The 24342-nt window shown below is 54.7% G+C and overlaps 1 protein-coding gene across 2 annotated transcripts; it reads right to left on the bottom strand.

The window, feature by feature from the left end:
- Nucleotides 1-1012: 1012 nt before the first annotated feature.
- On the bottom strand, nucleotides 1013-23781 carry Pcdh1 (protocadherin 1). 2 transcript variants are annotated; one of them, XM_076856810.2, is made up of 6 exons: nucleotides 23584-23781; nucleotides 14608-15470; nucleotides 9509-11704; nucleotides 4415-4634; nucleotides 3401-3439; nucleotides 2179-2229 (listed from the first exon to the last, which is right to left on the bottom strand). In XM_076856810.2, the coding sequence occupies exons 1-5, from the start codon at nucleotides 23621-23623 to the stop codon at nucleotides 3414-3416; spliced, it is 3345 nt and encodes a 1114-aa protein (XP_076712925.1). In that variant the 5' UTR covers nucleotides 23624-23781; the 3' UTR covers nucleotides 2179-2229; nucleotides 3401-3413. The 2 variants fall into 2 exon arrangements, with proteins under 2 accessions (XP_076712924.1, XP_076712925.1); XM_076856809.2 differs by lacking the exon at nucleotides 3401-3439 and having other exon boundaries at nucleotides 1013-2229.
- Between the last annotated feature and the right edge of the window lie 561 nt (nucleotides 23782-24342).

Below are 24342 nucleotides of genomic sequence, written 5' to 3'. Positions count from 1 at the left end.
GGCTGTGGAAGCCAGGGCCACCAGCCTAACAATGCTCTCCTTTCCAGCACTGTTACCCCAAACCAAGTGAGGGGTAAGGGGGACAGAGAATAGGGTGATTCTATAGCCCCCTGGCTTTTCTGGGGTGGGGTCTCTGGAGTTACAGGAGTAAAGACCCCAGCAGCACAGCTCCCAAAGGCACCAGACGACCCAGCAGCCTGTACCCTCCCCTCCCACACTTGGGCCACCCCTGCCCCAAGCTTAGACTAAGTCAAGCAAGGGCCATACCCCTGAGTCTCCAGCCTCCCAGCCTGGGCCCCTGGGAAGCCGGAGAGGTATGGGCCAAGGCAGTGGGGGTTTCTGGAAGGAAGAGGGGCTGAGGCTTTGAGATGGCCACAGTGGGAGATGGGGGCTCTGCAGGATGCCGCTCACACCCTGGCCCCCTGAGGTGAAGAAAAGAACCCCACCTCATCATGGCTGACTGGGCTTCTCTGCCCCCCAATCTCCCCTCCCCCTCCCTCATGGGACCTCTGACCTTGGTGAAGGGAAGCCCAACTGGAAGAAGGGGGCCTGGAGCCCAGGGTGCCCTGAGGCAGCCCTTCCCACCCCCTGAGATCAAGGCAATGGTGGTTTTACAGGCTGACGGGTCAGTCATGGCAGGGGCTGGGGGTTGAGGGGCAGGGAGGGGGCAGGGTGCAGGCCCCCCCATATTGGAGGCAGCTACCAGCCACCCCCTGAGCAAACCTTCCTGCTCCCAACTCACCCAACCAGGCCAGAGGCACAGTCATCCCACCCCTGTCCAGCTGCCCCCCCACAGCCTCAGGGCCCCTCTGTGATGCTCATCTGGATGTGGGAGGCCAGCCTGAGCGGGGATCCCCCCCAGGGCACAGCGCAACAGTTCCAAAAAAATAGAGATTTGTATTTTTTAAAAAAAATTAAATAAAAGCCCAGCTCTGCTGATAGGCGAATGTTACCCCCATCCCCACCCCCACCCACCCATTGTTTCCCTGGCCTGCACCCCATCCCACCACGGCCCAGGGGTATTTACAACATGGAACAATAGAGGCCTGGAGGGGGGGGCACTGCGGCAGGGAGGAGGGGCACAGGGCAGGTCCCCCCCCAGAGGGGTCCCCCTAGACAACACAACATCAACGAGAAAAGTTGCAAATCAGGCAGAAATGGGGACATCATTCCAAGGTCCTTATATACAGACACTGCATGACCAGTAGGGAAGTAGGGAGCTCAGATGGGACCAGGCATGGACATGTGGTAGGTAGGTGGGCCAGCCCAGGAGCAGTACTGGAAGACAAGGCCTCCGCCCTACTCCATCCCTCCCTATCCCACCTTTGGTAACAAAAGCCCTTCAGGGAGCCCCTGGTGGTCAAGAGTTTCCTCTGGAAGTTCCAAGGGCGAGGGGCTCCCCAGTTCAGCCCTGTTTCAGGGCTGAAATGGGGCATGCTATCCCCACCCTGGTTGGTCATGTGGGAAACTATGAGTTAAAAGTGTGCTGCCCACCCTTGACTCCACCATCTGCCCAAAGAGAGGGGGTACTCCCTAGAAGTTGAGAGAAGGGAGCCCAGTTACTGTAGAGGAGCCCTCTTGGGCATCAGCTGGGAGGAGCCCCATAAAGGGGAAGAAGAGGCTCCTGGGAGCTGGGGGATGGAAATGAGGGAGAGGACTTGGACCCTGCATAGGGGAAGGGCCAGTGTGGTCAGGAGGCCAGTACTCCCCCACACTGGGGGGCCCTGGCCGTGGAGTCCACACTGGAAGGGTCAAGAGTGGGGGCCCTGGAATGGGCCCATCTGGGAGCTGGCCGGCGGCTAGGGGAGGAGTAGCCGGCCGGCCAGAAGGGGGCTCACAGGTAGATCTCGCGCTTGGCCGTCTGGGCAGATGCCGGTGTGGCTGCGGGTGGGAAGTCCGAGGTCTGGGTCAGGGGGATTTCCTCCAAGGTGGCCGAGTCCTTGCAGGAATCATGGCTACTGTGGGAGAAGGCACTGTAGGAGGGCAGGAGGCGCACGGGGGCCGTTTTGGTGTTCCGGTCTTCCGGGGGGCTGGGGCTGCCGGCGCCCGCAGGCTCCTGCCCTCCTCGGTCCTGGTAAGGCACGAAGGTGGAGAGTTTGAGGGCGCTGCTCTTGGTCCGGCGGCTGGGAGATGACTGGCCAGGCATCCAGCATGTGTCAGAGTGGCCAAACTCGCTGCACTCCCGGGTACACGTGCCCGTCATGGCAACATCAGGCAGAGGGCGGAGGTCTGCAGGAGAGAGCAGGGAGGACAGTCATCGGGCATGGCGCCTGGAAAAGATCTGCTCCATGGTCTCCCACTGGTATCTACACAGGGGTATGGGACTCTTCCTGCCCACTGAGCTCACAGGCACACACCCTTCAAATAGACACACTGTGCACATAGCCCTCTCAGATGCACAAATGCACACACACAAAAACCTATCCTTAAATAGACACGTTTCTTCTAGTCTCACCCACCCTCCAGTGCTTTTCTCACACACCCACCAAATCTGCCCTCAGACAGGTGCACAAACACACAACTCATCTGCACACTTTGTCGTCTGTCTCCAGACAGGTTTAAACATGCAATTCTACCCCTTGGTTCTTGGAGGAAACCCCCATCCTCATTTAAGAACTCACCAGACTCCTCTCATCTCTCTCTCTCTCTCTCTCTCTCTCTCTCTCTCTCTCACACACACACACACACACACACAGTCTGATAGGAATGGACCACAAATCTGTTGCACTGGACAACTCTGTCCTCAAACAAAGATGGGCACATACCTTCCTTCTAAGGCTCCTCAGACCTCCTGTGCTCCCACTTATCTTGGAAGCCCTCTCTGCCCATCACGGGAGGCCTTGCTTTAAAGCCAGGGGGAGGGGATGAGCTTCTATGCAAGATGTTCATACACAAACACACACTCATACACCCACAAGCACACTCATGCAGCCCCTGCCCACCTCACTCCAGCCCCCTTGCCAACCACCACCCCTGGCCTTTCCCCGGCTCCCTGCCCAGAAGAACACCCACGGGAACAGGAGTTGGCCGCCTGACATCAGCAGTAGCCGGTGCGGTTGCTGGGCAGCAGGGATCTCCATGGGAACGGTTGGGCCATGAGCACTTCCTGTCACAGCTGCCCCTATCCCGCCCTCGCTCTGGGATAGCACCAGGCAGTGACCCACCCTTAGGGACATAACTGAGCAGCACTGCCTGGGGCAGTGCTCCCCTGGCACCACCCACCCTGGCTTGGCCTCTAGCCAGGGCAAGGTGAGGAGGGGACAGCTCTGTTGTTAACCCTCAATGTGCCAATCTTCAGGGCAGAGTTAGGGGACCCAGTGTGGCACGGAGCACTGGTGGGCGGGGCTGGGTGCTGGGCAGAGTCCCACAGACCCCAGACCCCAGAGCAGCTCCCACATACCTGGCACTCTGCCTCAGGGCCTGCTCCGGCCAGCCGGCTCTGCGCGGGCACAAAAAGGACGAGACGGGCATGAGATCACACATGGAGGGGCAGGGGTGGGGCAAAGGGCCCTCTGAGACCTAGGGCCGAGGAGATTTCGACAGGGCCCTCTGACTGAGGGTTGGGGAGTGGAAGTTTTCATCTTTTGGAGAGGGGTGATTTTGGATTGAAGGAGGGGATGAGAACCAAGGACAACTCCAAGTTAAGAGTCTTGCCACCCCAAGGGCTAGCTTATTCAGGCTCCCCATCTTCACAGCTGCCATGGACGCCTTCATGCACACACAGCCATGCACATACACATGCACAGCGCACACACGTTCTGACAGTACACATCATCCATCTCCACGCTGACCTCTGCTCAGGCCCACACCTCCCTTCCATCACCCACCAAACCTCTCCCAGACAGTCTTTCCCCTCCCAGACCTCCCTGCAGCTCTTCCTCAGCCACAGTTTCTCCCACTTCTCTCTCCAGGGGGTCATCTTATCATTTTCTGAGCTCCTTACAGTATTTGGGTTCCACTCTCTATTCTCAAGGCCCTCCCACCTTATTAGGGGGCTACCATTTGCCTTTAAGTTTTCCTCACCGTTACCTGAGCCTTCTGGCCACTGTTCTCAGGGTCCCTGTTCCCAGGGAGTCAGTGAAAGGTAGTGCTGAATGCAAGGGCTCTGGTCTCAGAGAAACCTGAGTGTGTATCCCTCCCAGGTCCGCTGCTTCCTAGATGTATGAATTTGGGCAAGTGACTTAACCTCTCTGAGCCTCAGATTCTTCCACTGAAAAGTGGGCACAATAAAGTTCTCAGATCAGAGAGTGGTTGTGAGGAGTAAACGAATATATACCTGAAAGCACTCAGCACGGTGATTACTATTGAACACACAAGAAGAACTCAATAAATGGAGGATATTTTTAAGGTCTTGTCACCATTCTCAGGCTTCTACTCATTCCTGGGGTGCCTCGACCATGCCGACGCTCCTCACCATTCTCAGGGTGCTCCATCTCTCCTATGCTGCCATCGGGGGTGGTGCGTTCATAGTGATCCTCAGGCAGTGCCAGGGGACCGAGTCGGGGCCCCGAGGATGACTTGCTGGATGGTGTCTCAGATTCCTCCAGGCCACTATCATAGTAACTGTGCTGGGATGGGTCCTGCAGCTCCTGAGCCTGGCTGGTGGCCGAGAAGGTGACACGACGGTGAGGTAACTGCAGGAAGAGAGAGTATCACTGCTGGCTGCCAGCACCACACCAGGCCCCAGCCCCAGCAAAGCCCCCTCAGGCCTCAGCAGCAACCAAGAAGTCCCAGCCCAGAGCACAGCGTAGACCCCAGAAAGCAGAGGCTCCAGTTGAGGACTGCTCCTCAATTCTAGGACAGCTCCCAGAACAGCCAAGTCCACACAAAGAAAGTCCCACATAGCTCAGGCCTCAGTGTTATTATAGCCCCCAGGCCACTCTAGTCACTCTGTCCAGCATGACTACTTGTTACAGCACAGCCCTTCTCGTTCTGGTTTAGCTCCCCGATACAGGCACAGTCTCCCTTTAATTTCAGAACAGTCCCTGATAAGAGTAGAGCCCAACACCAGAACAGCACAATGCCAGCCAATTCCCCAAATGCCAGCATGGCTTCTAAACACCAGCACAACCTCAAGCTTCCAGAACAGCTTCCTAAAAGCAGTACTTCTAACTCCCAAACAGCTCTCCAATGCCAGAATAGTCCCCTAATTTCCCAAGAGCACCTTCCAGACTCCAGCTCCTCACCTGTCTCACTGCTCTGTTACTCCCATGGCCTCCATCCGAATGAGGTGCCAACTCTTTCTCATCCTGTTCCTCATCCCTGGTTTGAGTGCTGAGGCCACCTCAGGACTCCCTGCTGAGTACCACCCACTACCCCCAGCCTCACCTCATTCCCCTCCAAAGAGACCTGGGAGTGGAAAGGGGTGGAAGGGAACTGGAGAGGGAGCCTGAGAACAAACCAGGGCACCTGGGGTGGGGGAGCAGAACAGTGGAAACTCCCCTGTCCTCCAGATCAGGAGACAGAATACTACTGTAGAGGGCAGGGCCCTGAAAGGAGACTGGCATGGGGGAGGGTATGGCATCCATCAGAAATTAGGCAAGTTGGCCTCAAAAGGAGACTCCTTCTAGGAAATAGGAAGGAGCTCCTAGGAAGGGCCTCTGGCTTGGTGGAGTTAGACTTGGAGCTTAGACTGGGTGCTGGGGTTCAGGAGAGTGGAGCAGTAGCAGGCTGCTTCCAGCCAGCAGCCCCCATCTGCCTGTCATGGGTTAACGATCAGCCTAGGAACCTGGCAACCTCAGCCTGGCACTTGGCACAATCAGCCAGCCACCCAAACACCCACCTGGGATTTACCACTGGTTTTCCTGCCAACCAGAAATTAGGAGTGTGGAAGGCACAAACCTAGGTTCCCTGGAGGCCAGGTGGGAGCAGCAGGGCCCAGGCCCTGCCACTGACCCTCCAGACTCCTCGAATCCTCCCTGCGTTGGCAGCACTTTATCTTTACTCTCTAGCCCTCAGTAGGAGGTTGTGAGGATAACCAGAGGAAGTGGTCCCAGGTCTGCAGACCTCCCTCCTGATTCCCCCTACCACACACACAGTCTCCATCTGACTGCGGGCAGCTGGGGTGGGGAGGCTATCAGGACAAGGAACTAGGGCACCAATGGGAAGGTGGCCCAGAACTGCCCCACCTTGGGAACCTATACTGTGATCCCCAATACTGAAAAATTTGGGCAATGAGAGATGAAGCCCCCAGAATTGACATGCACATTTGGGGTTGGGGTTATAAAGGAGCATAGTCCTTTTGCTTTTGGGGTGAACAGGCTCCAGGAAAGTTCTGGAAGGCGCAGGGCAGCGTGGTTGTGGGTGTTTCTCTTAGCTGCCCCTTCTGACCCTTCAGATTCAACAGGTCTGAAACCGAATTATTTTTCTTCAATCAGCCTCCACAGAGACAATGATCTCATCACCATTTCATTACCCACACTCAGAAGGCAGACCTCCATCCATCTGGGAATCCTGGCAGCTCCCCACATCCCATATCCATATTGGCCTTGAATCCAGAGGGTCCTTTCTCCCTAAATTCCTCCAAGTCTACCCATCACCCCTATTGCCACCCTCTTAGTTCAAACCTTAGAATTTTGACTTTGGACCTTCACCTCTGCTCCTCTTTAAGTTCCAGTGAATTTTCCAAATTCAGTTCATCTGAAAAATGCCTGAGCTTTCAGGGACCTCCATTTCCTTTGGCAAGGCATCCATGTCCTCCACAACCTACCGTGCTTTCAATCTCATCTCTCAGCTCTCTCCTGCACCCTCCACTCCAGCCCAAACACTCCTCTCTCTGGCCTCTCCCTGCCTCCAGTGTAGTCATGTTCACTCCTGCCTCAGGAGTTTGCTCACACGGTGACCATAGGCAAGGGGATGGGACCCTCTCGCCCAAATCCTGGCTCATTTGGTTGACAAGTTGGTTCAGAATTCACAATCTCTTCCCTGAAGCCCATACCATGCTCCTCAAAAAAAGGGAAAGGCACTCTGGTCAGATAAATTCAGGAAACTCAAGAGCTGAGTTTAACCCTTTTTCCCCTTCTTGCATGGTTTGCAGAGCCCTTAATAGGTAAATGATAGTGAATCTCTTTCTGGAAATCAGATTTTCTGATGTTTTGTGTGAATTTTGGCCCAATCACTAACTAGTTTTCACTTCTGAAAAATGAAGACTAAGAGGACCTAACTGCTTATATCAGTCATGAGGACTGAATGAACTTAGGTACCTGCACCTAACCTAGTAAGGCCTCAAAAAATGGAAGTGAATAGCAGCAAACAAAGTAGTTTCTTGGAACAAGTTGGGAATAGATTTACTTTGGAATTTCTCACTTGACATGATTCATTTCACTTGTGTCTTGGGCTACAAGTACAACCATTTTTTCATCAGAGTCTGAACACACAGTAGGAGCTCGGCCCATGGTGGTTTGTTTTTGTTTTTTCAGTTCTGGGGATTGAACCTGAAGCCTTGCATATGCTTGGCAAGGGCTTTACCACTGAGCTACATCCCTATCCTAGCATATATATGTTTTGTTTTGTTTTTTGGTTCTGGGGATTGAACCCATATCCTTGTGCATGCAAGGCAAGCACTCTACCAACTGAGCTATATCCCAGCCCCTGGCCTATATTTTGATGATGACAACAGGTGGTATGATTTGGCTGTGTTGAAATGTTGGAAGAATATATTCGGTGTGGCTCTATGGATGAATTGGGTTGAGATGGAGCTGATAAGGGAAAAATCCCTCAGACCTGGGAAAGAAATGAAGGAACTAGGGAAATGGGGTAAAGAAGCAGAGGTTACAAGGCCAGAATTGGAAGAGAAAGAATGGGAATTGCTGGAGGTCACGCTATAAATATTTAATTTGCCCAAAAGAAATATGATTCAGTCACATCTCACTTCCCCACTCCTCCAAAGTCCTTAAGAGTTTTTATTTTGGAGGTATCCCAGGGCATCAGGGAGTTTGTGGGTGGTATCAAGGAGAAAGCAGGCGCCTTGGACCTCCTGGGAGTGTCTTGAGCCTCTTTGGTCACCATGGAGATAGGTTGCCTCTGGCCTCAGAGACTCCCCCAGGACCTGAGGCCCCTCACCCACACTTTAGCCTCCCTTAGGCACAACCAAGGACAGGACAAATCAAGGACAGGGCAGACCTAGGAGAGCAAGAAGTGAGAGATGGAGAGAGAGAGAGTGAGGGCCAGCAGCCCTGCTGGTCAGAGCAAGGAGCTGAAGGAAGCACCCAAGAGTGGAGGGCAGAGCAGGTCACTGCAAAGACTCAAGAAGTCCCTTGCCTCTCCCTGGGTCCTCCCTCCCTACAGCCCAGGCCCTGATCACAGCGGGGAGACACAGGGCAGGGCTAGCTAATTGCTGGGTGTAGGTGGTGTCATGATGAAGAGGCTGGGAAAGGGACTTGGGGGAAGATCTTGGCCCTGAGGGAGGGTGACTGGTGTAATAAAGAGGTTCTCTGGCGTCACCAAAGGCAAGCAGGCTGCTTGCTACACCACAGGTGGTCTGGTCTGAGGTCTGTCGAGCTTCTCAATTGGACAGACTAGAAAAATTAAGTCTTGGACCATGGAGACAGCGCAAGGCTTGCGTGCATCTCTACCTACCCTTATTTGGAGAAGGGTATCATTCTTAGGGAGAAGGTCTGAAGCATGGGGCAAGGGAACAGGCTACCAGATGCCTCCATTTGAAGGCTGTTCAGGAGGGAACTTTCCCTAGACATGGATATGGGTGTGGGGTGGGTGGGGAGATGGTATGCTAAGATAGGATTGCAGTAGAATAGGCAAGTCTAAGCTGTGGGAAGGGGTAAAGAGGAGGGATGGGGAAATTGAGGCAGGACCTGAGGACCAAGGGCTGCTTCCAGTCTCTCTCGCTTCTTCTCTCAGTTCCAGGAAAATAAGAAACCAAAACTCCAAAAATAGAGAACTTTATTGTCAGGGACAAGTGTATAGGGCTGGGGTAGGGGATATGGGGCCCAGCCCCGCGTGAGGAAGAGGTTAATACATAGTACACAGAGAAGGCACAAGTTGGGAGGACCCCCTCCCTAGCAGATTCCCCATCTGGTTCCCAACCAGGACCCTAGATCTCCCTGTTTCCCCTCTAGAAAAGCACCTATGGCTGGTCTCAGAGACCCAGGTTTGGAATAGACATCTTCCCAATTTTCCTGACCCCCATTTCCAAACCCTTCTGCTCACCTGCCCATCAGCCCCAGCAGCTGGTCCAGCATCCAGGGATCTGACAAGTCACAGGCCTCTCCCCCGTGGGGAGTGGGCAGGGAGGAGACCACAGAGCATGCCCTCCCTTGGTTTCCACTCAGCCTAACCCCCATGCCTGGGTGAGGCAGCAAGGTCATTAAGACCCCAGTGTCTCCAGATCTGAGGTCCCACCTCCCACTATGGCTCAGGCTGGCCCCCAGGTGGACTAGTGAATGCGGCAGGAATGCTATACCTGCTGTCATTCCCACACCTCGGTCCAGATGGCCCCGACGTAGGGGTGGGGTGGGGGCCGGGGCGTGGTGAGCCGAAAGGGCTGGCCTACCTGCTTGCTGGGGTATTTGGGGGGGTTGGTGCGGTAGCTGTAGTCGGAGTACTGCTCAGAGCCCGTGGACGTGGTGTCCCCGGTGCCCACAAATGTGTTTGCAGGCGGCAGGTCCTGCACCACTTGGTGCTTCTTGGAGGCCGAGGGTGACTGGGGCTGCAGCTGGATGGAAGGCAGTGGGGAGTTAGAACGGTAGTGGCGGCCCAGGTCAGGGCTACCTGGTGGGTAGTTGAGGGGCAGGTGGATGCGGGGACTGTCCCCAGGGGCGTCACTCATCAAGTTGAACTTGAGGGACTTCTGCAATCCGGCCTCATCTTCGTCCTCCACTGGCTTCACAGGCTTCGGGGACTTGCTCTTCTTGCCCTTGCTCTTGTTTCCCTTGGAGGCTTTGCTACTGGGCTTGGGGGCATACAGGTCCTTGGTCTCTTTCTTACCAGCCTGATAGCCACTCTTGGCCTCCCGCTGCCGGCAGTAGCGCACAAGCACCGCCAGGGCTATGAGCAAGGCCACAGCCACGACACCAGCCACCACACCAAAGAGGATATTGCCACGCTGCTTGGAGCGCTCATATTCTGGGTCCCCAGCAATGTCGATATCCAGCGGTGTGTCCAGGCTGTGACCCAGTAGGGTCTCCAGCAGTGTGCGGTTGGCTAAGGTCTCATTGACATAAAGATGGACCAAGGCTGTGCCGTAGCGTGGAGGCTTGCCACGGTCACTGACCTTCACCACAAGGCGGTGCAGCCCGTGGTGGCGCCGCTCAATCTCCTTCTCCAGGGTGATGGCACCTGAATTTGGGCCGATCTGGAAGAGTCCATAAGGGTTGCCACCAGCAATGCTGTAGGTCAGCTCAGCATTGACACCAGAGTCAATGTCCTCGGCTGTCACCTGGCTGACCGTCTCACCAAGACGTGTCTGGGGGGTGAGCAGCCGGTGGGAAGTGTTGGAGGGGGCAGTAATAAAGGGTGCGTTGTCATTCTCATCTAGCACATTGATGGTGACGCCAACGTAAGCTGAGCGAGGTGGGACGCCGCCGTCCACCGCCTTCAGCTGGAAGGTGTAGGTGCTCTGCTGCTCTCGGTCGAAGCTCAGGCTGGACAGGATGGTGCCTGTGCCGTTCTGGATAACAAAGTCACCATTGTCTTGTTCCACTGAGAGCTGCACCCGGGCATTCTCCCCCTTGTCCCCATCGATGACAGTCACCATGCCCACTGGACTCAGCGCTGGCATGTTCTCCATCACTGAGAAGTTGTAGCCACTCAGCATAAATTTGGGGTCATTATCATTGCAGTCCAGCACATTGACGAGGACGGTGGCTGTGCCCTGGAGGCTGGGGCTGCCCCGGTCAGCTGCCACTACTTTCAACTCATAGCTGTCTCTCTGTTCCCGATCAAGGGACGTCTTCACCCGGATTTCTCCATTCTCAGGTGAGATGGTGAAGAGGCCCTGGGCAGCCGGCTCAGGCTCCAGAGAGTAAACCAGCTCTGCATTAGAGCCGGAGTCAGCATCGCTGGCAGTGACCTCAGCCACCACTTCACCAGGCTTGTTGTTTTCTGGAAAGGCCACCTCTGTGATGCTCTGGGTGAAGACAGGGGCATTGTCATTGACATCCACCACCTGCACCTTGAGGGAGTTAGTGCTAGAGAGAGGGGGGTTGCCAGAGTCCACAGCAACAATTTCAATGGTGTAGTCTTTGACCTTCTCGTAATCAAGTGGGGTGGTGGTCTGCAGGAAGTACTTCTTCTTGCTGTCACTGCCTGTCTCACTGGCTTGGCGAAGTTGGAAGGGCACGTCACCTGCTACCACACAGGTGACAGCTGCATTCTCTCCCTCATCCCGGTCAGATACCTGTACCAGAGCCACGGCTGTCTCCTCCGCCACATCCTCTGAGATGTTAGCCATCCCATCTTGATGGGTCACCAGTCCTATGCCTCGGATCTCAATGGTGGGAGCATTGTCATTCATGTCCTTCACAGTTACAACCACTTGGGCACGGGCACTCTTGGGGTTGGCGCCTCGGTCCTTGGCAAGCACAGAGAAGCGCAGAGTGCTCAGGTCCTCACGGTCCACGGGGCCCTGAACAGTGATGAGTCCAGTGTTTCTGTCCAGTCGCAGAAGTCGCCTCACAACTTCAGGTGCCTGGTGGAACGTGTAGTCGATCTCTGCATTGGCGCCTTGATCTGAATCGTTAGCTTTCACCTGTAGGGTAGGAGCAAAAAACAAGGAGAACAGACTGGGTTAGACCAGGGATAGCAAGTTCAGGGGTACATGTGTGCTGCCAAAGTCCTTTCCAATGATCATGGCAAACACAACGAATCTAACTTAGTGCCCTTTCCAAAAGTGGCATGTGTACAACCTTTTCCCCAGCCCTGGCACTTTGGCTCTTTTCCTGAAGAGCCCAGATGCAGCCTGCAAATCCTCAATAGTGATGCAAACCGCCAGTAGAGATGGTACATGGCAGAATTAAACTCCTTCTCATTCCTCTACTGGTCCACCCAAATACGGCGGTTAGGATCTAACCAGCAACACGTTCATCCAATTAAAGTGGTTCCTAACCAACTGCTGAGATGGAAAGGTGTGTGGGTAGTAGATATGGTGTGCATGCATGCACAAGCACGCATATGATTGTGAGCTGTGTGTGCTTATGTGTGACCATGAGAAGGTATATGTGTATACAAGAGTGGAGAACCACATGCCCACCTGGAGGCTACAGGTGAGGGAATTTCTTCTGAAAGCAGCCAGGTAGTGATGTGGGTCAGAGGGAGCCTGCCAGGCCAGGCCCAGCCATTGCTCTGTTAAACTGGGGAAACCTGTTTCAGCAGTTCCTTCGACTGCTGGCTGGTGCTGGCAAGGCACCAATGTGAGGAATCCGGCCTGAGCCTGCGGCCAGGAGGGAGGGGTTGGTGCAGGCCACAGAGCCTGCTGGCAGCGGGCTGGGCTCCCAGCATCAAACAATGAACTGTCTGTCCCTTTGCAGTGGGCACGCCCTCCCACGCCAACGCCGACGCGCACTGGGTCCAAGTCTAAACAAACATGGGCAGGAATGGGACAAAAAGAACCAGGTGGAACTGGCCATGAGGTACCATTTCTCGAGTGAAACATGAGGGTTAGGGTTAGGTCACCACCGCCAGACCAAAGTGATGGCAGGGCAGGGTGCAGAGGGGGATAGGCATAACTTGGCAGACTCTCTAAAACAGAAGTCTTGGGTTCAAATCCTAGCTCTATCACTTCTCAAATAACTACGTAACCTTGAACTTCCCAAAACCTTAGTCTACAAATGTGTAAGATGGGGATTAATCATGGAACTGATTTCACTGTGGAATATTAAGTGGGATGATACATGTCAAAATGCCAACACTGCCTGATACATGGAGAGTGCTCCCTAAATATTCTTTTTTCTTTTTGTCCATCAGCCTGTCTATCTGTCCGTCTATCCTCCTTTCTGTCTCTGCAAAACCAGTTGCTAATACCATGCGGGGCACTGCAGGTAGTGGGATCTCAAGCCACTGCTTGTCTGGCCTTCTTCCCCTTGGAAGGGACTCATACCATACCTGCTAGGGCTTTTATTACAGAGGTTCCCAGCTACCCTGCTGCCTGCTCCAATCTATGAGGGCCCAATCTTACCAGTTTCTCCTACTGCAGACCTCAGTCTTATCTGTCACCGACTATGTGATTATGCGCCCCACTGTCTCCCTGTCTCTAGATTGGTGGCTCAGCTCCTTATCTGTCTCCTGCCATCTGTCTCTGTCTCTGTCTGTGACTCTTGACTTCTGTCTGTCTGCCTCCTGTCCCTGCTAAGTTCTGATCCTGCCTCTTTCCCATCACCTGTTCTCTCCCATCCTCTCTTTTTAGCCTGTCCACCTCTCAGCTGACCCTCTGTCCTGCTTTTCTGCTGTATCTTGCTGGGAGGATGTAAAGCTGTTAACACGCATAGGCTATAAAAATCCACACTGTGGGACGTGAGCCATGGTGGGCTTTGAATCTATCAGCTATGACATCAGGCAAGTTTCTTAATCTCTGTGAGCTCAGATTCCCATCTGTAAAATGGGGATATGCTCACTTACCCTGTACTGTAAGAATTTAATTATATAATACACATGGTGTGTTTAGAACAGAGCCTGGCACTTAGGCTATTATTATTCACCATTCCCACTGTCTGTCTCCCTTTTCTTTCTCATCCTCCTGTCCAGATTCCAGTCCACCAGTTCCGAAAAAAGATGAAACTCCCACCACCCACTTCAGCACGGGGACCTAGGATGAGGGTCTCCTGAGCTGGGTGATGGGCTCCAGGGCAGCTGAGCCCTCCTCAGCTCCCTCTCATCAAACAGACAGCTTCAGCCCGTGGAGAAGGAAAAAGGAGCTGGGCTGGCAGGAGGCCAGTGCCGAGATGACAGCAGGAGATACGCCCACCTGTCTGCAGGGACGCTTTCTTTGCTCCCTCCCAGGCCCCAGCCCCACCAAGCTGCCCAGCCCCTGGGGCAGTTCCCATGGAGAGGGGTGCTGAGAAGTTCCATGAAGGGAACTGACCCCCGCCTACTGTGCCAAACACCCCACACCCATGGGTGCCCCATGTCCAGGTGCAGAAGCGAGTATACAAATACCCCTGTATGACTTTTCAGAACTTGGAGGGAGTATCTGACTTAAATGATCTCATTGGACTTCGTCAGGGAGGGGTGCAGTGAGACTGTATCCCCAGTTTCAGGAAAATCCCACCTGATTAAAGGGCACCTGCTCCTGTTTGGGAAGGGTCTACCTGATAAAAAGCAGCCCTTTTGTTCCACCTTAGCATCCCTTGCAAGGGGAGAAGGCTCTCCTTGACTTGAGGGGGAGTTTCATTTTCCAGAGTTTCTAACTCACATCTGCCTTGGAGAGGGGTAGGCACTGTTCAGATGTGACGTCACTTAACAGCTTGATACAGAAAAATAAAATCACCAGTTGGGTGGTGGGAGGGTCTCACCTGACTAGGGATGGGGAGAAGAAATCTAGACACAGCATTCCAACATTTTTATCCCCTAAGTGAAAGGCGTTCTCAGCTGGTTGGGGTGGGCTCCCATTTTTAAAGGTGGGTCACCCTGACAGGAAGATAGAGGGGGGTCTCTCACCTGAATGACCGAGTGGCCTATGGGACTATTCTCAGACAGCTCGGCCTCATAGGAGGGCCGCTCGAACTTGGGAGCGTTGTCATTGGTGTCAAGCACAGTGACACGCAGCAGGGCACTGCTGGCACGCGGGGGACTGCCACCATCCTGAACCTTAATGGTGAGGTCGTAGGAATCCCAGCGTTCGCGGTCCAGGTTGCCCATCACGATGAGCTGTGGCTGCTTCTCCTCCTGGTCCTCGGCCACCTGCAGCCCAAACAGCTCCTGGGCCTCAGGCCCAGCCTGAAGCTCATAGGATGCCACGCCATTGGGGCCAGCATCACGGTCTGAAGCCAGTGGAATAGGGAAGAGCGAACCGATGTTGGTATTCTCAGGGATGGCCAGAGTGATGACTGGTGAGGCGAAGTTGGGTGTGTTGTCATTGATGTCCTGTACCTCTATCTGGCCCTCTAGCAGCCGGGGACTGCCGTTCTGCACGAGGTCTGTGATAGACACCTCAAACTCCAGGATGCAGGGCTCACCAGGGAGCTGGTTCTGGCATTCACGGAGCCCCTCACGGTCAATGGAGGTCTCAGTGGTGAAAATATCACCCGTCTTGCCATCCACTCGAAGGTATGGGGCACCTACCTCTAGTTTGTACAGGTGGCCCACATCTGGAAAGCCATAGTCAGCTGCGAGGCTCCCAATGAGGGTGTTGGGTGGCTGTTCCTCTGGTACCTTGTATACTACCCGAGTGGCATGGCCTGTGGATGGAGCCAATAGGAGCAGCAGTGCCAGCAGCAAGGGGGGCAGCAGCAATCGCTGCCCCCCAGGGCCCGGGCTGGGCCTCAGGGACCACATCCTGGCAGGCTCTAGAATCAGGAGGGCTGCAAGGAAAAGAGGCAAAATGGAAGCTGCTCTCAAGGACTGCCCAGAGCCAGACCCCCGCTGTCCCCCTTCCACCTACACACTCTTCTTCCACAAAGAGATTCAATCCTAGCCCCAAAACCCAGTTCCAGAAGCCAGAGTCCAGAACCCTGAGTTCTACCCACAGCTGGGTGTAGCAGCTGTGCCTGGCCCAGCTGGAGGATCCTGTAAGAGGCCTGGCAGGCCTAGAGTAGCTCCCGCCCATGGAACGCCCTTACCCACCTGATGTTCCCTGGGTCCCAGCCCTCCCTCCCTCCGTCCCTCCCTCCTTTCCTCTTTCCCTCCCTGTTCTCTGCTTTGCCCAACACCTCCTTCTCACCAGCATCCTGCCTTAGTCACCCATGATAATTACCCTGATACTGAGATACCGAGAGAGCAAGTGGTTAGGCTTTGGGCACCCCCAACTGGATCACCCCTTCCCACCTATGTAGTAGGAAAGAGATGCAGGTACTCTCTAGATGACCCAGTTTCTGGGGTCATTAACTGCCCATACTAGAGCTACTCAAGTTGTCTGGAGGGAGAGGGGAACGCATCCCATTTCTCTCTTCTGAGATGCCACATCAATAATAAGTATATGAAGTGTGACAGGTCCAATTCCCTTTTCCTGACAATAATCACCCACAGCACCCCCACAAGGGTCCAACTTGAATCAGACACTAACCAAGACTTGTAAAAATGGCTAGGAGCATTTGCGTTTGTGTGTGTACACAAACACATATGCATGTGAACAGTTCCTAGGGCTCTTCTTTCTGCCTCTTTCCACGGGCAGGTGCACAAAGAGAATAGAGGTCAAGATTGGGGTCACAGGGCTGAATGGCCCTCAAATTGGCATTGGGAGCTGCCCTGACCTGTCCTTTGCAACTGAAGCCCAGCAGGTCTAACTGGGACAGAGCTTCGATGACACCACCAGCCTATACTGGCCCCTTCCCCACCCCCACTCTGGGTGATCATCTGGCTCCTGTTTGACCCCTATCCCTACACAGGTCCAGCTCCGACTGCACACCCGGCCTCTCCTCCTCTCTAACTGGTCCAGCCCCACCTCACACCTTCTTCTCCCTGCCCACCCCAGCTAGCTCTGTATGTCCTAGCCAATCACAAGCTGCATCCCTATCACCACTATCACCCTCTTCTTTCACCCATCTCTCCACCCCGTCCACTTCAAGGCTGTCCATTCGCTGACCCCAGTCAGACCTGTCAGCTGCTGGCCCGGTTGTGACTGCACTCCTCTGCAACAAAATCATGGTGAGCCTCTCCTCTACTCAAATTCAAAGTCTCTAACAGCATTTCTGTGGAGGGTTCAGCTCAGTCTCCTTTCCCCACTTCCCCTCAGCATACCTGGAAGACCCACTCTACTTCTGGAATTCCCACCCTAGGCCTATTGATGACCACACCCACCCCACTGAAGGCAGGTTCTAGCCCCCCTAGGAAGCCTTCCCAGGCCTTTCCAACCTACAGTGACCTCTCCTTCCTCCAACTCACAGCCACTTATTGTCTGCTCCAATCCTAAAGCAATGAATCATAGGCTGCCTTGGACACCGCCCGGCAGATACCAAGCATCCTGAAGGAAGGGGTAGAACTTTGTATACTCACTCCCTCAACCCCCACCCATGCGGCTTTTCAAAGCCAGGCCCAGAATAGGTGCTCATTCATGCCTTCAACGAATGCTTATTGGGCACTTATATTGTGTCAGCCTCTATCCTGGGCACAACAGTAAAGACTGGCCCAGTCTACCATGACAATGGTTCTAGCAAGAACTACCTGTCAATTTTGTTGGGCTGCCTCTCTGTACCCATTTGGCATATATTAGACAGCAATGGGGAGAATAGTTGAATAGTTGTTATCCGAAGGCAAACCTCAGCTGCCCACTTCCTGTTTTTGTTGTTGTTGTTGGTGGTGGTGGTGGTGGTGGCGGTACCAGGGATTGAACCCAGGGACACTCAACTACTGAGCCACATCATCATCTCTTTTTAAAATTTTGAGACAGGGTCTCGCCAAATTGCTGAGGCTGGTTTTGAACCAGCAATCCTCCTGAGTCACTGAGATTATAGGCATGCATCACTGTGATGCCAGGCTGCCCACTTCCTGTTTACGTGACCTGGAACAAATTATTTAGAGCCTCAGTTTTCTTATCTGAAAATAGTAAAGATACTGCCTATTTCCTAGAAGCGGGGCAGTTTGAGAAAATATAGACTGACTACCTAACCCAATGTAAGTACTTAATAAATGGTCTCTGGAAGTACTCAGCACAATTGCTGTTATGTCCTTCTTTGAAAAACTTGCTAACCTCTGTCACAAGACAGTAAGCAGAGTGGGAGAGTCTCTTCTTTGCTTACTTCAACATGTTCAGCGCAGTCATAACCGGGCCAGCAGCTGACAGGTCTGACTGGCACACAGTAGGCTCTCAGTAAATAGCTTTCCAGGGACTGGTTATTTTTACTCAATGACTATCTGCTAATCCTGGAGCACTTGCTGCGTGATCACTAGTTGTTTAATTGCCAACTTGCATATGATTCCCCTTCTCCACCTAGGGGGCTGAGGAGACTATCAGCAAATGCTCCTTGAATGCATGGTTCCTTACATATTTCAAACACTTCACCTCTTCTGGGGAGACTTCCTTAAACACAAGCCCCTCCTCAGTAGCTCCTCAGCATTAAAGTATACAATGTGTGTGAGACCATTATCAAATTAGTGTCTATGTTTATTCTCAGCTACAATCTTAATCTCTTTAAAGGAAGGAGGAGTTTATCTGATGCTCCATTTGGATCTGCCCTCCAGCCACATCCCCTTCATCTGCATGGACCTTGGCAAAGAGTTCATCTTATCATTTCAAGTCCCAACCCAAATCCATCCCCAAGGGACTGTCTCCAAAGAACCCCATTCTCTCTTGGGTGGCTTCACCTGGCCACCATCCTCCTCCACATACACAACATGGGATAACTGTGCGACCCTATTCTCTGTGTAAGCGTTGGCAGGTTTGGGGTTAGATGGGATGCCCACGGGAATGACCCTGAACCTTGCAGAAAAGAGAGATTTAACAGTAACTGCTTGCCTGTACTCCCCTTCTCCAGATCAAGGTTACTTAACCATTCAGGCCAACCTTTAAGAATTTTACAAAAAACCACAGATTCAGTCTTCAACTTGGGACTTCCTTCCCATCTCAGGGTCAAATACCTGAGACCTCTTAGGTAGTCCCCCCTCCCCTGCCACCCCACTATTTTTCTCACCCTTAGAGGATCCCTTACTTCCAGTCAGCAGAGATAGAGTCCAGAAGGATTACAGTATTCGGCTTCCAAGTTAGAACCAGGAGAACCACAGGGTAAAATGCAAGACGGGGAAAGCTTGGGGTCAATGTGCAGGGGTGTTCCTGAGATTCAGGAAGGGTAGGGGAATAAGGGCCTGGAGTGAGTCTTCCCCAGATTGGACGCAAGAGTTGGGAGTGGTGAACTCTGAGAGAGAAGCAGAACCTCTCCAGGTTGAAGCACCTGGAGAGTTCTTTCAAAATAAGTATTATCTGGCCCCACCCTTAGGAATTTTGATTGGAAGGTGGGACCGGGAGAAACCCCCAAGGCAATTGTGATGCAAAGGTCCCAGACAATCTGGGAACAACTCTGGGATACAATAGATCTACTGAGTTAAGAAACTGAACACTGGGGGTGTGTGTAGCTCAGTGGTCAAGGGCTTGCCTGGCCCGCACCAGGTCCTGGGTTCCATCCCCAGCATCAAAAAAGAAAGAAAACGCCTGAGGCCATACAAACTCTCTCATCACCACACCACCATCATTGCGCACCACTATTACCACCCCAGCAGGCAAGGCTTCACTAAGGCACGGCTAAGCGTTTCACACACAGGATCTCATTTAATCCCCCCACCCTCTGAAACAGATAATATTCATTATTACAGCCCTGCCCCCGTATTACAAGTCAAATTGAGACTCAAAAATACATTAATCGTCTTAGGCCAGAGAAACAGTATGAGGAAGAGCTCGGATGTGAGAAACAGGGCTTCTTCAAATACCAGAGCCTGGAGGAAAGGCTGGATTCAGGAAGGGAATCAACAGTAATCCCTAAGGCTGGAAAGGGATGTTTGCTGTGTAACCCCCACCTCCACCCCAGCACACAGGAACCTCAGCCCTGTTGCCAACACTGCCCACCATCAGGACAGAAAGGGAAGAGGAGGCTAGCCTTCTGGGATTGAACCCAGGCCTCCCAGGCTGTTGTGGCTCATTCAAAGGTCCATCAGGATATAGAAAGCCATGTGACTTTCCCTTCCTGGGAAGGGCAGGAACAGCAGTTAAGTGGCCCTTACTCATCCCTGCCCCCACCACTTCTGAACTTTGTCCTCTGCAGTTGGTATGGGGAGTCATTAGTCTCAGCGGTAGCCTTTGAAGCCTCTGGTGCCTTATCTGCCCTTCCCCAGGCTCTGGCTGCCTTCCTGGGCAGGGGTGCTTTGCATTCACCCAGTGGCATGGGTGTCCAGGGGACTGAGAAGCCAGAGCTTAAGCAGGGACAGACACAGGGACCCATCTCCCTCAGGAGCAGAAGAAACATCAGGGGTATAGGAGTGACAGATGAGGGGACAAGAGTCCAAGGAAAGTCAAGGGGACCTCATCTGTATCCATACCTGGGAAGGGTTGATGACAGAGGTTCACCTGAAACCTTCATTTCCAGAGTTTCTGCTGCATGCTATGGCCAGAGAGCTATGCCAGGTCAGGCTTTGACACCTGGGATGCTCCCTGTCCCCTGACCCCAGCACTATTAGACAATAACCACTGCTTCCTCAGGCAAACACCAAAGGAACAGAGTGAAGGGTAAGCAAGTGAAACTGCATGGGGTGAAGCTGTTCAGAGGCCACCCACAGCAAGCAAGGGCACGGCCCTCAGCTCTTTCCCCTCTTCCACCACCCTCCATTAGCTTCTGCAGACTTCCAGGCATCTGTTGTTTGGGGCCAGATTGTTTGTTTGAACCCTCACTTCACACTTCCTAGCTGTGAATTGTCTTTTCTGAACCAGTTTCTATACAATGAAATGGAAATTGGGAGTTATTTGGGAGGATTAAAGGAGATCTGGTGCATCTAAAGTCTATTATAATTGTAAAGGTCAGACATAAAACAGTCTCCCAACTCCAGAATAGAGCAGTTTATTTCCAGCATCGGGCACATAGTAGGTTCTTGTTTGTTCAACGAACAGTTGGCAAATCCTATAAAGGTAAATAAATATATTACATATCTTACTACTGCATCCTTTCCACTTGCCAAGGGCCCTGGCAGATAGAAGATGCTTAATCTGTTGAACAGAATTGCTCTCTGCAGCACCAACTATCCTTGCTCAGGGCAGGAGCAGCCCTCACCCCATCAGAAGGGCCTCCTCCTTCACTACCTCCCCCTATTTAACCTTCATTCCCTTTTAGGTCTTCCCCACCTTTGTAGGCCCCCTTCCTGGCCTTTCCACCCCATTCTTCCTAGTAATATTCAATGTCTTTTGGCCAGCTTCTCTGCAGAAGTAACCACAGTAGCAAGGGCTCTGGTAGGAGGACACCAGACCAGCCAGACACCCTTTTCCAGCCGAAGTGCCTTCAGGAATTGGGAACTGGGGATGGAAGGGGGAAGGGGAAAAATAAATGCAGCCAGACCAGAACTGAACCTAGGCCTGCCCTCTACCACCCTGCCTCTGGCCATCTCTGGAGGCCTCTCTTCTCACGCCTCTTTTCTGGATTCCAGCCCATGCCCTAGTCTAGTTATTACAGGTTTCAATCCCCTCAGACTCCCACGTCAAGAACGAAGGTAACACCCACTCATCCCCACACACACCCAGACCTCAGGGTTCTCACAAACACCTTCTGGCAGCTCCCTAGGACTGACCCAGAGCAGGTGCTGGAAGGCGCCCTGCGTCTTCCGGCATGAAGTCCTGGCCTCTGCTTGCTCGGGCGGCCGGGTCCGCACCGCTAGGGTCAGCGGGCGCTCCCAGAACACACCCAGCGTACGGAGTGTCTCCTCCCAGAGGCAGCTGAGCCAGTGTATAGTTGGGGGACCGCGGCGGCTCCTAGGGGCTCCTAGGGTTCGAGTGGCCCCGCCCCCACCCCCGCGGCGCTGGCCTCCTGAAGCCTAAGGCGAGGCCAGGCGAGCGCGCTGCGTAGTGAGAAAGCGCCTAGGCCAGCCGGTCACTTGCGTCCCCCGCCCCCCGGGCGGCCGCGGGGAATCCCTGCTCCTAGGCATCTCCAGCCTCGGCCTAGGGTCCCCCGCAAGCCGGCGCCGCGGCGAGTCGCGCAGCGGGCGCCGGGAGGGGGGCGGGGAGGAAGCCGGCGCCGGAATCACAAAGCCGCGAACCCAGCCGGGCGGGGACACTCTCGTAAAACCGATGCTCTCGAGGCCGGCGGAAAAGGGGCTCTTGCCCTACGGTCAATTCCCAGTGGCCTCAACATCACCTCCAATCTTTCCTGCCGGAACGAATCGTTGCCCACCACTGCTAGGGAAACTGAGGCCAGAAGTCTGAGCTAGGGTAGCTGGGGGAGGGGGGAACGGGTGCGAGTCCATTTCACCCACCAGTTCTACTCTCGCGCCTGCCACGATCTCCCTTCTGGCCCCCAGGCCTTTCCCCGACACACGACTGGCCTGCAGCCGGGACCGGGAAGAGGGGGCGCCCTGGTGTGAGACTGACCCAGGTGTGCAGGACCCAGGTGAGTCAGAGACCCAGGTGCCTCGCAAGAACTCAGCTAAGTGGTCCGGAAAGGGTCGCAAACAGCGCTTCAGGCTTGCACCTTTTGCAAAGGAATCAAGGGCCTTGGAGCCCGGGGAGGCGGTATGGCGCGGCCAGCCAGGTCCAGCTTGTTCCCGGAATACTCGGCCGGTACGGCCCGGGAGTGGGGGTTGGGGGAGGCGCCCGCCGGGAAGCCGGTCAGTCCGGCCACAGGGCTCCCGCTGTACAGATATTTACAATAACAATGTCGCTATTAAGGTGACAGGGCGCTTGGGTCGGTTTCTCCCCACGGAATCTGGCCTCCGAGGGAGAGGGGCAGAGCTTGTCTGTGTGTGCCCCGCAGGGTGTAATGTGACAGTGTTGGTGTAAGGTGTGTGTGACACCCAGTGTTAAGATGTGTGAAGCAGTAGGTTCCGTGTTTGTGACCGTGAGGCGCTGCTGTAGGTGCTTCTTACTGTGTTAGGGTGTGTGCCATCAAGGCGTGTGCTGAGACATTGGGTTGTGTTTGTGTGGGTGCAGGCGGTGGGAGCAAGTGAGACCAGTGCTCTGTGTACCTGTGCTCTGGCCAAGGAGTAGAGAACATAATTTATGTTAGGGTGTGTTCCTTAAAGAAATACGAGGATGGGGGATTAGGTTTTGAGTGTTCATGTTGAGAACTATGGCCGTGGCACTCGTACACGAGGGCATGGGTTTGTGTTTGTGTGTCTATGTTGCCCAGTGTCACACCCGGTTGTGTTGTTGCTGTCTACGGACACAGGTTGTGTGTCCCTGCTGCTGATCGTGCAGACGCCAAAGCAGATTCTAAGCTGGTGACGGTGCCCCATTGGGCGCTGGTGTGCGGGAGGTATGTCTGTGTTCACATATGTTCGGATGTATGTATGCGTGTGTATGTCTGGTACGGTCCTCCAGGTGCCCGCGGAGAGCTGGAAGCGCCTGAGTGAGCTGAGCTAGTCGCCCAACAAGTGTGTGTGTGTGTGTGTGTGTGTGTGTGTTGGGGATAAGGTTTCTTGCTAGCTTCATCCTCGGGGAGCCCCCCACCAAACTGAGGGCCGCGCGCTTCCCCAAAACCATTTCCATCTCGCGCGCTCCTGGAGTCTCATCCCAGCCGCTCCAAGGCGCGCCCGAGTGCGCGACACCGGGGTTGGGGTCCAGCTCGGTACCCCCTCCCCTCTCTCGGTTTCTTGTAGTGGACCTTGAGGCCAGGGTGCCCGGCTGCAACCCCCACTTGGTGTTCCAGCAGCCCCCACCTCGGCCCCCGCGCGCTAGGCATGGACTGGATCCCCCCGGCCTCGCTCCGCTGAGCGCCCCTCCCTCAGCTCCCGCCGGCCATGGCCGCTCCGGGCCCCGAGCCTCTGCCGCCTCCACCGCCTCCGGATCCTTACCCGCCTCGGGGCAGCACCGGCCGCCCGCCCCGCTGTCCATGAGCCGCTGCCGGCCCCGGCCCGGGCTGCGGCTCCGCACGGCTGGGGCTGGCGCTGCGGTTCGGGTTCCGGCTCCGGCTGACTCTGGGCAGCAGCCCGGCGGCTTCACGTCCGCGCCGCGCTCCCGCTCCCGGAGTGTGTGAGGCGGCAGCGGCGGCGGCGGCGGCGGCGGCGGAGCCAGCAGCGAGCGGAGCGCACAGCCCGGCCCGCCCCCTCCCTCCCCCTCCCTCCTGGCCCGCCCGCCCGCCTCCCGCCCGCCTCTCCGCACCCCCTCCGGCCGGGAGGTGGAGCTCGGGACTGCTCTGGTCCCGCTGGGAGGGGACCCTGAGCGCTGTTCCCTAAAGCCGGGACCCCCTCCCCATTGCCATCTCTCCATTGCCGGAGGCCTGGGTACATAGGTTTACTCCTCCGCTCTTCACCTAACACTTATCCCACCCAAGCCTGCACGTAGGACCCCCTCCCGAATTCCCCTCCTTGCCTCACTCAAACACCTGTCCCCCACTCTGCATCCCTGGAAGTCAAGGCCGAGGAAGTGTCTCCCCTAGCGCCTTCTTCCCTGGGCACTTCCCCTTCAGATCCACGGTCTTCCCGCCCGGACCCCCGAATCTCCCCATTTGGCCCTCCCTTCCCACTGCGCTCCGGGGAAGTCCACCCCTCCCCCCTCCTACCGAAGCCGCAGAGCGGTCAGCCTCGGTGGCCGCAGCAAGCCATGGGGGTGGG

The sequence above is a fragment of the Callospermophilus lateralis genome, chromosome 5 (genome assembly GCF_048772815.1).
Source record: "Callospermophilus lateralis isolate mCalLat2 chromosome 5, mCalLat2.hap1, whole genome shotgun sequence".
Classification (NCBI taxonomy): domain Eukaryota; kingdom Metazoa; phylum Chordata; class Mammalia; order Rodentia; family Sciuridae; genus Callospermophilus; species Callospermophilus lateralis.
This window is presented reverse-complemented; position numbering and strand designations above follow the sequence as displayed.

What these genes read in the sequence shown, in the direction of transcription:
- Pcdh1 (XM_076856809.2), bottom strand. Translation starts at nt 23,623, where the DNA reads ATGGACAGCGGGGCGGGCGGCCGGTGCTGCCCCGAGGCGG. An exon ending in CCGGTGCTGCCCCGAGGCGG is followed by an intron (nt 15,471 to 23,583) that starts GTAAGGATCCGG and finishes TTTTCCTTGCAG; the next exon opens with CCCTCCTGATTCTAGAGCCT. An exon ending in GATGGAGCACCCTGAGAATG is followed by an intron (nt 2,230 to 4,414) that starts GTGAGGAGCGTC and finishes TCTCTCCTGCAG; the next exon opens with ACCTCCGCCCTCTGCCTGAT.